Source organism: Erinaceus europaeus, chromosome 6 (genome assembly GCF_950295315.1).
Source record: "Erinaceus europaeus chromosome 6, mEriEur2.1, whole genome shotgun sequence".
Classification (NCBI taxonomy): Eukaryota; Metazoa; Chordata; class Mammalia; order Eulipotyphla; family Erinaceidae; genus Erinaceus; species Erinaceus europaeus.
The window spans coordinates 9005653-9022590 of NC_080167.1; the positions used below are offsets into that span (position 1 = coordinate 9005653).

A 16938-nucleotide genomic window follows, 5' to 3' on the forward strand; every position below is an offset into this window, starting at 1 on the left:
ACCTACTCTTCCCCTCTCAGTTTCTCTGTCCTATCTAAGAAGAGGAAAGAAAGAAGAACCATGGACTTCTCTTTTGCCACTACCCACTGGTGCCTCAAAGATGCCTTCCCCTCATCACTGACTTTTCGAGGGGAAGCAAAACTTCAATGTTGGCCCTCCAGCTGTGCTGGTAGCAGCTGCACTGAATCTTGGTAACTACCCCTGCTGGACATGGAAACATGAAATCGTAGACACGTTCCAAGTTCAGCTTCTGGACTGGTTAAGAACTGAGCGTGTCTTTGAAACACGTGGAGTTTTGATGCTGATCCACCTGAGTGTCTCTTGTGGGAAGGGCCTCTGGGCAACATCAGGTACTTTGAGGAGGCCGCGGATCTTGAGGTCAGAAACTGTTGCCCCTGCTCAGCTGGCTGTGGTGCAGCAGATGTGCGAGGTCAGGGCCAGAGCACCCACTACAACCTTGCTTCTCTGTGGGCATGTGTTAATAATCTAGTTTCGTTTGTTAGACGAGCCTCATGCTCTCACAGGGAGTTCACCGAAAAATCATCTGTTGTAGTAAAATCTTTCTTGAGAAAATACTGCAAGTGATTTGCCGTTGCTCAGATTTAAATAGCCGTATACCTTTATAACCTCAGCATTAGCTTGCTTAAGGAGTTTCAGGATAGTTTATAAAACACAGAGATTCTTTCAAAGCAAAGGTTCTTTGTAAGTAATTTCAGCACTCAAATTCCATGTAAGTTTCATGACGGCCTTAGAAGGGACGAGGTTGGCAGCCCTCTTTAGCGAGAAGCTCTGGCCTGTGATGACTCACTGAGTTTGGTGCCCCCTTTAACACTGCCTACTGGGGTTGCCCTGGCATCCTTCAGATCACCAGGATTGCCTGCCTTCTAAGCAGTGCCACTAAAAGTGGTTGCAAATTGTTCTACTCCAAACATTCTGCTTCCTGACAACCATTCATCTGTTACTGACATCAGGCTCCAAGATACACTCCTCACTTCAGGAATGAAGTGGTGCATCCCTGGGCTGACTCCCTCTCCTCCCTGAATGTCCACTGTAGCTGGAAAAGCCGAGACAGGGATGGAAAGCCGTGGGGCACCAAGGAGTAGGAACACAGGGGCTACTGCCTGCCTAGAAAAGGTTCCTCTCCAGCGCTGGACCTTAAGGGATGGGAAGTAAGTGCGCTTGTCACTCTTAGCAGCCCAGTGTGACTGGCCATAATGGAAAGAGCGGAAGATAGTCGCACATACCAGACATCTCTTTGCACCTCTTCAACCCCGTAGGATGGATATATGTGTTTTTCTGCCTTTCCTCAACTAACAAAACTGAGACACTGACAAGTCAGGTGACTTAGAAGCACAGGGAGTTGAACCCAGGCAGGTAATGTCATACTCAAGGTATGTCCCTGCTCCCACCCCCACCCCAGCCTGTACCCTGCGGTCAGGTAGACTGAGGCTTGTCCTTTCTCCCTCCTGCTTTGGCACAGTTGTCCCTCCCTCCTCTCTAAATCCAGTTTGCCAAGGCAAACTCCTCTACCCTCTGGCTCCTACCCTCCTGCCTTTCAGAAACAACTGAAATTTCCTTTCCTTCCTCACCTTTGTCTACACCGCTTACAGTCAACTTGAAACTTCATTCCAGTTTCTCTCATCTTTGAGAAAAGACACCCCCAAGCCCCTTATGACCGTGCATCTGACATTTTCCTCTGGCTCCCGTCTTGTGTCTCTCTGGCTTGTACACGTGATGGCCTCCTGCCTCACCTCCTACACACTCCTTGGAACACAGGGATCCATTCCCACCTCTCCTACACAAGCACTGCTCTCATCAAGGGAGGCACTGACCCCTTTTAACTAAATCAAGCTCCTTGTGGCCATTTTAGTAGATACGTGTCTTCCCTTATCTTTCCTGACCACTGGGGCTACTCCCTGCTCAGGATACTCTATTCCTTTCACTTGGTGGCTCCCAGATCTCGGGTCACACTAGTTCCTTGTCCTGTCCTCCCTTAGAGACTCCACATTCCGGGTGTTTTCAGGATTTCTCGTTCCTGGTGATTTCACCTAGCTGTGTGCTTCAGTTTTCTTAAGTGAGCCGACAGCTCCTGAATCTTTAATCTCCTTCCTGAACCTGGGCAGATCATCATATCTAATAGTCGGTATGTAACTGTCTCAGGCTGTGAAGTCAGCTCATTGGGCCAGCAAAATAGCTCAGTTGGGTAGCGTGCTGCTTTGCCCTGTGTGTGACTCAGGTTTGACCACTTGCCCCGTTGCACTGAAGGAAGTTTCAGTGTTTCGGTCTTTTACACTCTCTCCTTTTCTATCTCTGTCTCTATATTGAAAGGAAAAGAAAAGAAAACTGCACCCGATGTGGTGCTGGACTCAAACCCAGGGCTTCACGCACAGCAAAGCATGTGCTGTCTGTACCTGGTGAGCTGCCTCCTGGCCCCTTCACAGCACTTTATAGCCTCAAGTTGTATCAGGAAACATGGCCATTATTAGTTATCACTTGTCAGGTATGTAAACAAATTCCCAGGTAGATACAGTCCTTTATATTCCCGGGCCTAGACTCCAGATTTCTCTTTCTATAATCACATCTATCTAGGACTCAGGGATTATTTTCCGAGGAGAAACTTCAGAGGCCCTGTGTTAGATGTTGCAGTGTACTGAGTGTTAAGTACTGTATGTGTGTGATTTGGAATTGTATTTTTCAGTAGAGGTATTGCATAAAGCATAATGTAGCCATGGTTAACTCAGTTCTGCTTCAGTCAGCTAGTTGTTTCAGTTCCACACAGACGTGATTGACTACTGCCCACTTGAATACTGAAGTTCCATTGTGTTAAACCATGGAAATACCAGTAGAATTTCAGGGCCTTGATACGCTTAGACCTTTGTCCCTGCAGCGTTACATCATAAAGTAGATGAATGAGTTTTCATTAGCAGGTGGTGTTTCTGTCTTTGGCACCACTGGGGCAGCTCTGTCAGACAGCCCTTGTTGGAAGCATGTTAGCATTTCTTTCTCCACCAATTTTATGAGTAACAGGTAAACATTTTCTCCTTTCTGTGTTTGAAAAATGGTATCCCCTTGGGGTCAAGCAGTGGCATACATGGTGGAGTGCACACATTGCAGGTCCAAGCCCCTGGTCCCCAGTTGTAAAAGGGAAGCGTCCCAAGCAGTGAAACAGTGCTGTGGTGTGCCTCCTTCTCCCTCCTCCTACCTCGGTACTCTTTCTTTCTTAATGTCTCTCTGTCTCTATCAGAAAATTTTTTTCCTCTAGGATTTTTTCAATTGCATCCCCATGTTGACAGCAAAGTTAAGTCCACCTAGCCCCTACATGGCATGGGTGGCTCACCCTTGCCTCCTTACCCTATGCCTAACCAAGGTTACGGGGTCTGTGAAATTGTCTTCACCGTCACGTTGGTTGAAGCTGGCTATCTATAGGGCCAGTTCCCAGCACTAGAAACGAGAGTCTCAGTCACTGGGATTGGGCCACAGTATGGCCCCCGCCTTGCCATCCGTTGCCAGGTTATGTAGCTCTATAGCCCATGTGGTGAACAAGAAAAGGCCTAAATGAAAATATTATCTCCTAGTCTTTCTGTCTTGTCTTGAAGGTGCTTGACATCCTCCAGCACATCCAAACCCTAGACCCCGGGCAACATGGGGCGGTGGGCTATCTGGTGCAGCACACATTAGAGCACATTGAGCGCAAGAAGGAGGAGGTGGGCGTGGAGGTGAAGCTCCGCTCCCACGAGAAGCACAGAGATGTCTGCTACTCCATTGGGCTCATTATGAAGCATAAGAGGTGAGTGTCCCGCGGTGTCTGCCCAGGGACGGCTGCAGAGGACATACATGGCCTGTGAGCGCCAGGACAGCGATGGAGCTCCCACTGCAGGAAAGACTGGAAGCCAGATTGTACTTGCAACCTTTATCTTTTTTAGGAGGAACTTGGAAGCAACCCTAGGCAGGCTTTACTGTTATTATTAATTTCTTTGTTGTTGTTGCCCTCTCTCAATCTCCTCTTGAATCTGAGTTGTGGGTAGGGATTTGCTGGGTCATTGGGCATGCACGTGGTCAATTTACCTGAACGACATAAACTGTTTGCAAAGGGGTTGCACAAATTTAGCTCCCCCAGCTACCATGTGTTAGTGCCAGATCTTTAAAAATGCACTTCCACAGAAAGTGGCAAATAGATTTCTCTGCGATTACCAGGAGACTTTAGTTCTTGTCTTAACACCTACTGGCCATTCAAGTTTACTTTTATTAAGTGCCTCTGAAATTCTGCTCATTTTCTGAGTTATTCATCTTCCTTACTGACTCTTAGTCATTCATGTTCTGTATGCTAGCCTCCACATGCAGATAAGTTGCAAATCTCTTTTCCCAATTTTTGGTTTGTGTTTTTCATTTTTACATTGCATTCATTTTTGTTTCTAGTTTTATTGTGGAAATTTGAAACATATGTAAGAACTTATGAACCAGATGGTTCTCCCATAGTCAGCTTCAGGAATTAAGCACTGTAGGGTCAGCCTTCATCATTTCATTTCTATCCCCACCCCAGCCCACTCCCCTCCTCCCTGGAGTCAAGTACCAGATGCCATTTCATCTGTAACTATTTCACTGTGTTTTTCTAAAAGGTAAGGACTCTTCTTCTCTTTAAAAAAGAAAAAAGTGTGTGTATACATACATATATATCTACACACAAATATATATATATAATGTCATATCTAAGAAGAATGAATAATTCCTTGACCTCATCAGATAATTACAGTTCATGTTTCCAAGTTGTCTAGTACTTTTTTTTATAGTTGGAATCAGTATCTCCTAATACTGTCAGATTAATCAGTCTCCCTATATGGCTTCTGTTATCAGTACCTTGTTTAAAGAAATCTTCCCCTCTTCAAGTCACTTTAAAAGTGCATTTTACATCCAAGTTTTTGTTGTGCTAAGATATGGCTTTGTGACACTTTTTCCATTTGGGGAGTCAGTCTTTATCATGACACTTTTTGTTGAAAAGCTTACTATTTCCCAAACGAAGGACTGTGGTGGTAACGAGGAATTATAAAGAGGGGCAGGGGCATTCTGAAAATGATTTGACATCGAGTATAAGCAGGTGAGTGGATACGAATGTAAGCCTGAGAGGCACCAATCCGTCCTCTGCCCTCTTCTTAGTTGTCAATGACAGGGCCTCAGAGAACTGATTTGCCATTGTTCCTTCCTGCACTAGGTATGGCTATAACTGTGTCATCTATGGGTGGGACCCCACCTGCATGATGGGACACGAATGGATTCGAAACATGAACGTCCACAGCCTGCCTCATGGCCACCATCAGCCTTTCTATAATGTTCTGGTGGAGGATGGCTCTTGTAGATACGCAGCCCAAGGTAAGCTGTGTGTGTGTGTCTTACGGCACTTTGATTTACTCTTGGTACACGTTTGCTCACTCAGATGCGACGAGCACAGGTCATCAGTTTATTGAGAGAGAACAGAGGCGGCTGATCGCGAACCGTGGGTGGGCAGCCACCACATGGCTGAATAAGGCCCCAGGCTTCTCCCTTCACCACCACCAGCACCTTTCAGTGCTTTCTCCACGCAGGCAGCAGGCGGGCGGGCGGGTGGGCGCCCCGGAGGCGTGCATGTGGGGACTAGTCGCCGGCAGGTAAGAGTGCTGGGACAGGCGGCGGGTACCCATCGGTGTTTGGGTCCCCACCATCCCCTGACAGTTGCTAGCCTGCCGGGCTCAGGATGAGGCCAGGTGGAAGCTGTGGGCAGGTGAGAGACGAGCGCCCTCTGTGCACTTACCCTACATTGCCTGTGGCTCTCCGTCGAACTGGCTGTGTGCCTGCCTGGTGGTAGTCACAGCGCTGTTCATTCACAGAAATTAGCCTGAGAGCTAACACAGAACTGCTGTGTGACAGGCAGCGCTTGTGAACTCCATCCCAGAGCTCTACCGCCGTCACACCACACTTGTGTCATACATGAGAAACTAAGGCACAGGCCATCTGTGTTTGAACTCATGAATCAGCGAGTTTGCTGGGAGCCTTGTCCTTAACTACCCTGCTGTCCCTTTTTATGCCTAGCCTACCTAAATGCTGCATTCTGGTAGTTACAATAATAGAAATATGAAATGCATAAAAATCTCAGTAGTGTCACCAGAGAAGTTTCACATCAGCTTCCCCAGAGGCTGACAAAGGATCTTGTGCGGCATCAGGAGACATCCTGCCTGTTGAGACTTGAGGTCACCTCTGTCAGCATAAGGGAGAAGTCACAAGGGTGCATTGCAGCTACCACCAGTGATGTTATGTAACTTCTGACACTCCATCAGTTGGAAAAATCACAGTGACAGTGAAAATCAGCAAAGGGTAAGCATTTCGCAAGAGAGGATCGCAGAGCTGAGGCTGTTGTCCTTGTCATGTGTACATCAGTGTCTGGCTTCACCAGGTGTATTCACTGCCCATCAGTCACATCAGGCTGTACTAAGACTTTCAATATTTTAGAAACATTTATATTTCAATGGGCTTTTTAGAATAGGTAAAACTAGGCATTTAGTTTTAGCTGTTCTCAGTTGGTCCCTATCCAGGAAGAAGATTCGGGAATTCATTTTTAGCGTCAGAATGTTATAATGACTCTGTAAATGTGTATAGTTGGCACTTTTCTACTCTCAGAAATTGAAATTTAACCAAGTGACTGTGGTGTGTTGGCAAATTGCCTTTTAAATTTGACGTTGCCTTTAAGAAAATCATTAGAACTAAACAGCCAGTCCTGCCCTGTGGTAGCTATCCGTCTCTCTGCTGGGGGTCCTGTCAGCAGTCTGTTTCTAGAGTACCTGTGGCATACCAGCTGGTAATCAGTTCTGGGGTACAGACATGAAGAGGAGCCGCAGCGTAGACACAGGCTCTGAGGAGGGCATCACATGACTCATGGAGCTCCTTCTTGGGCTCTTCTAGCTCTTGGGCTCCCCTGCACTGCCTCCTGGCGGTAGGCTGATCTCTCTTGAATCCTTATTTCCATCCCACCCAAGCACTTCTGCACATGGTGGCTTGGGCATTCTAGCCTTTCAGATATCTTGAAGGGAACTAACTGGTTCTGCCCCAACTTGCTTCTGCTTTTTTCATCCCATCAGAGGCTACCTCCTGGGTACCTTGCTCAGTTCTCCATCCCTCCATGGTCATACATCCTTCTAGGCTATAGCACACCCATTCTCTCTCCTCAGCTGTATTTGTTAAGTTTCTATCTACTTATTTCTTCTCTCCGTGCCACTTATTTCTTCTTTCCTTACCTCATTGTACCAACTTCTTAACTGGCATCTGCCTCTTGACTTACCCCTCATAGGGCATCTTTCTTGGCAACAACTAGAAAACCTTCCCCGCATTCACCTTGGGCCTGGTCATTTGTGCGTAGAGTACCTGGCAGAAGTGACTTACTGACAGTTCAGATGGCTTCACCCCAGTGCCAGCACCTCATCTCTGTTCATCACTCCTGTCATCTCCAGTCTGATCAAACTGTTTCTGGCTGGATGTGTCATTCTCAGAGGTGGTTTGTCCCTTTCCAGTAGACCCTTTTCTCTTCAGGTAGCCATCAGGCTTATGTCAGTCCCTTCAAGGCGTTTCCTTCCCCTGCTGACCTCCAGTGTGGGCCTGTCTCACTGCTTGCCCTTCTGAGCTGTTACATGTTCACATCCATTATCTCCTTTCCAACAACTTGGCTCCCACATTCTGTCAGAGCTCTGTAAGAGCAGAACTGAGTCTGCCTTGTTCACTGGTGTGTCTCTGGCACCCTGGGTCACTGCAGGTAACTGGAGGGAGTGAACTAGACTGAGGGAGAGAGAAACTTATAAGCAGAAGTGTACATAGGTACAGTGATGCAGGTGTAAGTAGTCTGATTAATGAGAGGTTTACAGCTTGGATTGGGAGCACTTCCAAATGTGATAGTAATAACCCCATACACTCATCACTCTTATCTGTGCATAGAATTAATTTTATGTGTCAAACCATGATGTGACCTAGACACTTAATCAGCTTCCATGAAAAAGGACATTTCTTTGCATTACCTGTTAAGTCACCAGACTAACCAAAAGTAACTTTTACCTAGCATTCTTTCAGTATTCGAATTTCCTAGTTGTCACAGGATAATTTTAAAAGCTCCTTATTTTACATATATACACTTTGTTTTATTTTAATGAGCAAGAGATACAGAGAGATAGCTACAGAGAGGTCTGAGCAGTGTTCAGCTCTAGCTTACGGTGATGCTGGGTAGCAAACCTGTGAACTTGCTCATTTGCATTGAATCACTTCCTTTTCTACTTTTTGTTGTTGTTGTTGTTGTTGTTTGCCTCCAGGGTTATTACTAGGGCTCCGTGCCTGCACTACAAATCCACTGCTCCTGGAAGCTATTTTTCCCATTTTGTTGCCCTTGTTGTTGTGCTTGTTGTAGTTGTTATTGTTGTCATAGCTGTTGTTGTTGTTGTTGGATAGGAGACTGAGAGAAATGGAGAGAGGAGGGGAAGACAGAGAGGAAGGAGAGAAAGATAGACAGCTGTAGACCTGCTTCACCACCAGTGAAGCGACCTCCTATAGGTGGGGAGCCGGGGGCTTGAACCGGGATCCTTACACTGGCCGTTGTGCTTTGCGCCATGTGCGCTTAACCCGCTATGCTACCGCTCGACTCCCTCTGCTTTGTATTTGTATGTGTCCACACACACACACTGAGCCTCAGACTGCAAAGTGTACATCCTCCCACTGTCAGCATCCCTGGCCTAATCTAAAATTTCAGCTATTTGTTCCAGTGATTCTACTAACTGGATAGAACTTATTGATTAGAACTTTTCTATGATAGATTCCCATAGTTGAAAAGTAAATTTTCAGCCTCATAATCATTTGATTTAATTTTTAAATGTTTTAATGAGAATCCAGAGCACTGCTCAGATCTGGCATAAGGTGGTACCAGGGAGTAAATCTAGGGCCTTGATGATGCAAGTCTGGTGTGCCACTGCCGCAGTGTCTCTCAGCCTTTTAAGGCCTTTCAGACAGTAGGATGTAGAGAAATGTTCTCTCCATATGGTAGGTTTCACTGACATCCTAATAGGATGGGGAGATAAAAGGCATTTTGTGTGCTCATCAGTTTTTGTTCCCACTAGGGGGCAGCACTTTCTTGGTCTGCACAGAAGAGAGCATACTAATCTCTGTATTTACTCATACTTCTTACATACTGCAGAAAATTGACATCACAGATGCTCTCAGTTTAAGTCTGCTGTCCGTACTGAAAGGTCAGGAGTTTGATTTTCTTGTGCAAATCTAGTTTGTTTGTATTTACTGGAAAGATTAATGATTTACAGTAGCTACAATGGTTAGTAGAAAATCCAGTTCTTAAACAGTGTTTATAATGATAAAATACCTTATTGAATGCTGCTACAGAGTATGCCCTCACCAAATGTGAGTTCCCTTTTCCATACTCTGTCATCTTCTTCCAAACTAAAGTCTCTTTTCTTTACTCATCTGAAAACTCCATCATGGAGTGGTGAAACCCCAGTGGCAACAACAAAAAACTTTTTTTTGTTTTTTTTGTTAACATTTTCTTTCCTGTTCTGCTAGGAACTCAGATGTCTCAGATGTGTAACTAAACTGAGTTCAGTCCATCTTCTCCAGCCTCCAGGAGTGAAGTTGCGAAGCCCCTCTAGACTGTCACCCCCCCCCCCCCCCGCCCCATCTGTACCTTTCATGCCTCTGCCTCTTGCTTGGGGAGCATGTCCGAAATCTCGTAGCAGCTACGCGTCATGTTGTCTGGAGAGTTCCTTGGTTCTTCACCTGACTTCCTCCTTTCTCCTCTGCTCTCAACACTCAGAAGCTAAGAGTGAGTCAACCCCAGGCTGTTCCTTAATAGCACATGGAAAAAAAAAGAGCAGGGCAGCAGTGCTAAAACCCTTGTCTGGATTTCTTTAAAGCAGGTGCTGTTGAGGTTTTGGTCTGGGTGATCTTCGTGGTGGGGGCCGCCTAGGGAGCTTGCTTAGCAGGCAGTAGCCCTGACAGACTGGCAGCAGAGCAGTTGACATTCTGTTTACTTAAACTGGCACTAGCCTTCCCACCAATGACAGATAGCAGAAGTCCCTTTAGAGCAAAGGTGTTTTTTTTCTCTTGGTGGTATCCCTGGATTCTTTTTACTCCTGCAAGTGTTTTTTCATATCTGTGCAAGGAAACCCAAACATGAAGCTCCAGGCAACATCCTAGTGAAGGCACCAGAGCGTGACTATATTCTGTTGGGTCTCCCCACAGAGGGTCTGTACCCACTACACTGTCTTGTCACATGTGGTTCTGGGGGAGCTGGGGTGGGTGGGGTGTGGGCACAGGCAAAGGCAGTTTAAGAAGTTGGAGGCATTTTCACAGTGGTCAGTGTTTCCATTTCCACTGTTAGAATATCGCAACGACAGAGAAGAGGAGATGGAGTGTCTGGAAGGAAGTCTAGCACTGTTAGCAGCAGGGAGGAGCTGGAGGGTAACGTCAAAGTTAGCAGCAGGTCCCCATTTCCTCTTTGAAAAACCAGACTGCTGTTGACTGAGAACACCTCAAAGCAGCCTGCCCCCGCCCCTGCCTGCCTGCCTGCTGAGGTGCACACCTTGCCCTTGCAGAGCTCCTGTGTCTGTGCTCCTGGCTCTGGAATTGGCTGGATCCACGTCCCTAGAGGAGCAGCGTGAGCATTACATGAGCAGCAGCCTGGCACCGCGTCCCGGTCTCTTACAGGGTGTGGCTGTGCCCTGTAAGGGAGCAGTCCCGATACACACCCTTTAAGGCTTTTCCCAAGTAGTGTGTGTTTCTTACTCCGTTTTCCTGGGAGATCCTGCTCATTCCCCTGGCAGCCTAATGTTGTGCTGCATTGATATATCATTATCTATGCACTCGGTCATCTGCAGCTGAGTATTTAGAATGCCTTCTACATTTCTCGGCTGTCATAAATAATGCTAAAGTAGCTTCCATCTTTGTACTTGACTGGCAAGTGATTTCCTCAACAATATTGATTCTCAAATGCCTCTCACCCTAAGCACAGTCTGACGACACAGGCTCCACCAAACTCTAACATGGAATTTCCTTAAAGCTCCCTTCTTGGATCCACAGCACAGCTCACCTGGATAGTGCACCTGTTTTGTCATGCAGTGACGCAGCTTCAAGCCTGGCCGTGCTGCACTGAAGGAGGCTTCAGTGTTGTGGTATCTTTCTGTCTGTGAAAAAAAAAAAAAATTGACTCAGAGCAACAACAACAAAACTCCTATGTTATAGTTAAATAACAAAATTACAGTTTGAATGAATAACTCCCCTCTCCCAAAAAAATATTGATAGAAGTTGGTGTGCTTCTGAATGATGCTGCGGGTAGACCAGGGACTGGACGCCCTGAGCACTCCACCAGCCCGCCAGGGAGAGTCTGCTGCGCGCTTACTGGGTCTGCTCGCCAGCGAGGCTCCCACAGACTCACTGTGCTAAGTGTGACTTTGTGACATGGAACTCTGACCACCCTGAGTCATGATCAGCTGCCCGGCTCCTTCACACCCTACCCCAGGAGGAGGGCTACCTCCTTGCAAGCGGGATGGTGCTGGGGGGCCACACCCACTCTTGGGCCAGCTCTGCAGCCAGTGCGGAAGGGCTCACGATGCAGGAGACAGCCCTTTCATAAAGCCCATGGAGAGACCACCAGGAAAGAATTCAGCCTTAAAATACTCACATGTAGGACGGGGGATGTAGCTTAGTGGTAGAATATATGGCCTTCACATGTAGGAGGCCCTGGGTTCAACTAAGGCACCAACCACATACGGTTGTCAGAAAAGTCATAACGTGGCAGTTGGGTGGTAGCACAGCGGGTTAAGCCAGGACCGGAGTAAGGATCCCAGTTCGAGCCCCTGGCTCCCCACCTGCAGGGGAGTTGCTTCACAGGCGGTGAAGCAGGCCTGTGGGTGTCTTATCTTTCTCTCCCCCTCTCTGTCTTCACCTTCTCTCCCTTCACCTTCTCTCTCCATTTCTCTCTGTCCTATCCAACAACAATGACAACATCAGTAACAACAATAATAACTACAATAAACAAGGGCAACAAAAGGAAATATTTTTTTAATAAGTCATAACATGATTTTCTGTTTTTCTATGCAGAAATCCATAACTTTTCCATCAACCCAGTGTAAACATCTTTAGTCATTTCAAGGAATCTTATCTTCTATTTCCCTTCTCCAGAGAGCAGGGAGGAGAGATGGTATGGTTTCCCTAGGAGGCTCCCCAAATGTCATAGCCTCCGGTCCTAGGGCCGGGAGGTGTGAACCGCCTTCCCATCCCTCCCACGGGTTCTCAGACAGCCTCGTGATGGGGCTGCTTTGCAACAGAACAGCACAGCCCGTGTTGAAAGGAGCCCAGTCGAGTGTCTGTGTGGGAGGTAGTCTCATTAGTAGACAAGAAGGATGACAGGTGCGAGGCATGTAAGCAGATGATGTGACCACAAGCAAAAAGGGAGCAGGCTGAGATGTCCTGTCTCGTGCCTGTTTGCCAGATCAAGTCACAGGAAATGATGCGTCTCCTTTGCCAACTGCGAAGAAACTGCTGGACATCTGCTACAGCCGAACTTCTTGCTCAGAGGACAGGACAGTCCACTGCTCGGTGTGGAGTTGTTGGGGGCCCACCTGCCACTTACTGCTTTAGCTCCCCCATACTCTGTAAAGGTCTCCTGTCTTGTGTTTTCTTTCACTTCAAAAAATGGCTCTCAAGGTTTGTTAGGAAGTTCTCTGGATAAAGGTTGCTACAGAAATGTGTGTCTTAACGAGAATGTCCATGTGCCTCTTTGCCAACAGAAAACTTGGAGTATAATGTGGAACCACAAGAAATCTCGCACCCCGATGTTGGACGCTATTTCTCAGAGTTTACTGGCACTCACTACATCCCCAACGCAGAGCTAGAAATCCGATATCCAGAGGATCTGGAGTCTGTCTATGAGACGGTGCAGAATATTTACAGTGCAAAGAAAGAGAACGTAGAGTAAAGCTTAGTAGAGGACATTGCACCTTTGCTGCTGCTGCTATCTCCCAAGTTCACAGCATTCCGGAGATGACTCCTGGATCCCTCCGGATTCACACCACCAGGAAAGCCACTTAACCAGTAGTGCTGGTTGCCTCCTACTAAGTTTAAATAGTGTGCTCTCCTCCAGCTGCAAAGACAATGTTGCTCTCCGCCTACACTAGTGAATTCATTTGAAAGGCACTGTGTTCAGTGGCATGGCTTGTGTGCTTGTCCTGTGGTGACAGTTTCTGACATTCTGTCTTCATGCCGTCTCACAGTTGACACCCTTAGAATCATTCTTTCTTCACTTTCCATTCTGTCTGTCCACACGTGTCACAGAGCGTGTTTTCATTTGCTGAGCAGATGGCGTTACGTGTGCGGTTGTTTCTGACTTCTCGAGGAAGCGCGTGCAATCCAAAGTCAGGATTCTTTGTCTTTTTTTTTTTTTTTACCCTGAATTCAGTTCCAGAGATGAAGCTGTGAGCAGTCTTAGCAGCATCTTGGAGATGGAAACATTAACAAACTAATGGTAATCAGAATCCATTCAGTTAATTTTTTTTCTGACAGCTGAAGCAACTTTCTGGCACTTAGCTTTTTATTTGAGTTGGGAGAAGGATACAGTTATCCTTTCATATTCCTCTCTTAGAATACCTCTACAAGTCCTTAATTTTCTGTTCTGTTAGGTGAAATGATTTGAGAACATGCCTAATAACGATACTTGTGAATGAACTCACCCTGTCCGTCTACTAGTCCTCCCTTTAACTATTTTTTTTAATCTGTTCCAGTATCATAAGTAGACATTAAATCAGTGATGGGTTGTCTTCATGGTGAGAAGTAATCTAATACTAAAACATGTATGTACAGAAACCACACACCATGGTCTCCAAAGACCTAAAAAGGACTTTTTGTAACTAGATTAAAAAATAATGAACCCTAAGTAAGGTTTCATTCACATACACACACTTGCGCGTGCACACGTACACACCGTCATTCCTTAGAGTCATTTCATGCGCTTTTTGAATGTAGCAAGGCAGAGATAAAATGTCTTTAATTCTAAGAGTGTTGGGCCAGTGGGAGAGGAGACCTGAGTGGTCTGCCCTCTTCGGCGACCACTGCCTCAGTAGCTCTCGGATGAGGCCTGCCCTCCAGGCCCATGTCCAGAGACTGCGGGCTGTGTCCCAGGTCCCTCAGAGCGTATACACCAAGTGTTGATGCAGCTCTGGAACTCGCACCATACTCCACGCGCTAGTCTCATGTGAGCTAATCGTGTAGTTAACCAGTAGATGCTAACTTCTGGAGTTAGGACCTAGTTACTTTACTCCGAGTTTAACAAAACCAGTCGCTCTAGTGAATGAGGCATCAAGGGGGCTGTGACCGGACCCCCTTGCCGCCTGTATGTTCATTTGCATGCAGTATTCCCACTCCATGTTTGATGGCTGCCTCTCCTTTGCCTTTTGGAGACCCTCGGGTCACCAAGGTTTGGGGAAGCCACCTGAGCTCACTTCATTTAGCAAAGGGTAGCGATTAAGCGGTTCAGAGAGAGATGGTGGGCCAGCCGGCTCCTTCTAACCTGAATATCTGTCATCCCGTGTCCATGTCCCTTTGTTGGTCAAGTTCAAGGTCCAATAATGCAGACCTGCATTTGAAATTGTGACCACTCATAACACCCAGCCTGACGGGCTGGGGTTTCACACTACTCTCATTTAGAGGTGAAAGTTAGATGATATGGAGTAAATATTAATGAGATGCATTGCGAAGAGACTGTGGAGCATGCTGAGAGTTATAACTGTTGGTTTCCTGTCATGATTTCCTTTTTTCTTAGAATAACATCAAAGCCAAGAAAGACGGTTTTCCCTTTACTGACCTGATGTAAATATGTACCTAGGCTGTTTCTAAGTGTGTTTCTTCATGAATGCTTCGTCTGGCTCCTGGAAAGCCTGTGTCACCTGTGTAAGTTGGTATTTGGGCACTTTATATTTTTCTATAAACGTGTTTTGGATCCTGTACTCTAATAAATCATAAGTTTCTTTTTAAAAATTTTTTCCAAAAGTTTTCTCCATTTTGAAAAGCCCTGTTATAAAAGTAGAACTTTCACAATGTTAAAATACAAGATATCTGGATTCTTTTCTCTTCGAATGAATGCCAAGATTTCTTTTGTACAATGATTAATAAAAGGAACTTGTCCAGAGAAACCACATCAGTGGACTGTCCAGTTTCATTCCAGACTAAAAGAAAAAACAAAAACAAAAAAAAAAACTCTGCTGTGACAGCAGCGGAATGCCTGCCCGTTCCCTCCTGGTCAGCTTTGCTCTGCTGAAAAGTCTCTTCACACTGGTGAGCAAGCAGGCCGCCTAGAGTGTGTGGTCAGAGCGTTCTGGTTATGTTGCGGTCTAGGTTGAGAAGTGAAGACAAGGGCTCTGCGTCAGCTCTGGGCTCTTGGCGTGTCACTGTGGATCAGATGGTCGCATGCCCTACAGTTCGTCCAAAGTGGCCTGCAGAGCAGAGTTCCTGGTGTCATGACCATGTGCTGTGTTGGTGAGAGTAGGTGACAGCTTTACGGTAATGTTTCTGCAGACCTCATACATTCCTCTTCTGTACCTAACTCAGCCCCGAGCCTCCTTCCCCGCACACAGCACCCAGCAACCACTGTCCAGCACTTGTACTATCTCCGTGAGCTCTAGTTGTGTCAAAAGCAATTGCTTTACATATCAGGCCAGTTTTTTTGTTTTTTTTTCTTTTTTTTTTCTTTTTAAATTTTTTATTTAAGAAAGGATTAGTGAACAAAAGCATAAGGTAGGAGGGGTACAACTCCACACAATTCCCACCACCCAATCCCCATAACCCACCCCCTCCCATGGTAGCTTTCCCATTCTCTATCCCTCTGGGAGCATGGACCCAGGGTCGTTGAGGGTTGCAGAAGGTAGAAGGTCTGGCTTCTGTAATTGCTTCCCCGCTGAACATGGGTGTTGACTGGTCGGTCCATACCCCCAGTCTGCCTCTCTCTTTCCCTAGTAGGGTGTGTCTTTGGGGAAGCTGAGCTCCAGGACACATTGGTGGGGTCTTCAATCCAGGGAAGCCTAGCCAGCATCCTGGTGGCATCTGGAACCTGGTGATTGAAAAGAGAGTTAACATATGAAGCCAAACAATTTGTTGAGCAATCATGGATCCCAAGCTTGGAATAGTGGAGAGGAAGTGTTAGGGAGGTACTCACTGCAAACTCTAGTGTAATCCTGCTTTCAGGTATATATTTTGCAGTAGTTTATGGATACGTGTGCACATAAGCTCTCTCAGGCCAGTTTTGCTGACGGCTTGTTTGAAATATCATCAGACCAAGTTTTGAAAGACCGCTTTCTGTTGTTTCCGTCTTAGCTTGATATTATAAGTAAGTTCATTAAAACTTGTAGTGTGCTTCATTTCACAGCTTCTTCTGTGAAGGATTTCAGCATTGTTGCTAAATTAGTTTAATATTTTCTAACACCTGCTTTTTCGAACTTTCCTAGTTCTTTTTCTTTTTTTTTTAATGGCACCAGGGAGGGAGTGAACCCGAGGTCTTATATGTGTGTGACACTGCTGAGCAGCCTCCCCTTCCTAGTTTTTTTTTTACTTTCGAGAGAGAGTGAGATAGACGGTAGATTGAACTCCATGGCCCCACTTTCCATGGCACTCCTACCAGTGCTGTCTGTGGAGCTCCCATGTGTTGGTGGGGCCTCAAGAAGCTGTGAAATGAAGCACACTCCAAGTGTAAATGTATTTCCTTACAACAGAGACTTGCTGCCACAGGGTGGGGAGGGTGGAGAATCTTCGGTGGTACTGTGGTGTCTTGCTGTCTTTTGGTGGATCAAACGGCAGCCCGGACTAGTGAAATCACACCCGTGAAACTCCCGCTCGGGCCAGGCGATGGCACGCATAGTACTAATGCAAAGGACCTGGGTCCGAGGC

General features: G+C 46.4%; 1 protein-coding gene across 3 annotated transcripts in view; it reads left to right on the top strand.

Moving 5' to 3' along the window:
- FBXO21 (F-box protein 21) overlaps window positions 1-15194 on the top strand; it is a 41855-nt gene extending 26661 nt beyond the window's left edge. Inside the window, exons 10-12 of one of the 3 annotated variants that reach the window (XM_007528726.3) lie at window positions 3576-3787; window positions 5207-5364; window positions 12795-15194. In XM_007528726.3, the coding sequence (XP_007528788.1) occupies window positions 3576-3787; window positions 5207-5364; window positions 12795-12982 (558 nt within the window). In that variant the 3' untranslated portion in view covers window positions 12983-15194. The remainder of the gene's footprint in view (window positions 1-3575; window positions 3788-5206; window positions 5365-12794) is intronic. The other 2 variants (XM_016190670.2, XM_007528734.3) reach the window with 2 other exon arrangements.
- The last annotated feature ends 1744 nt before the right edge of the window (window positions 15195-16938 follow it).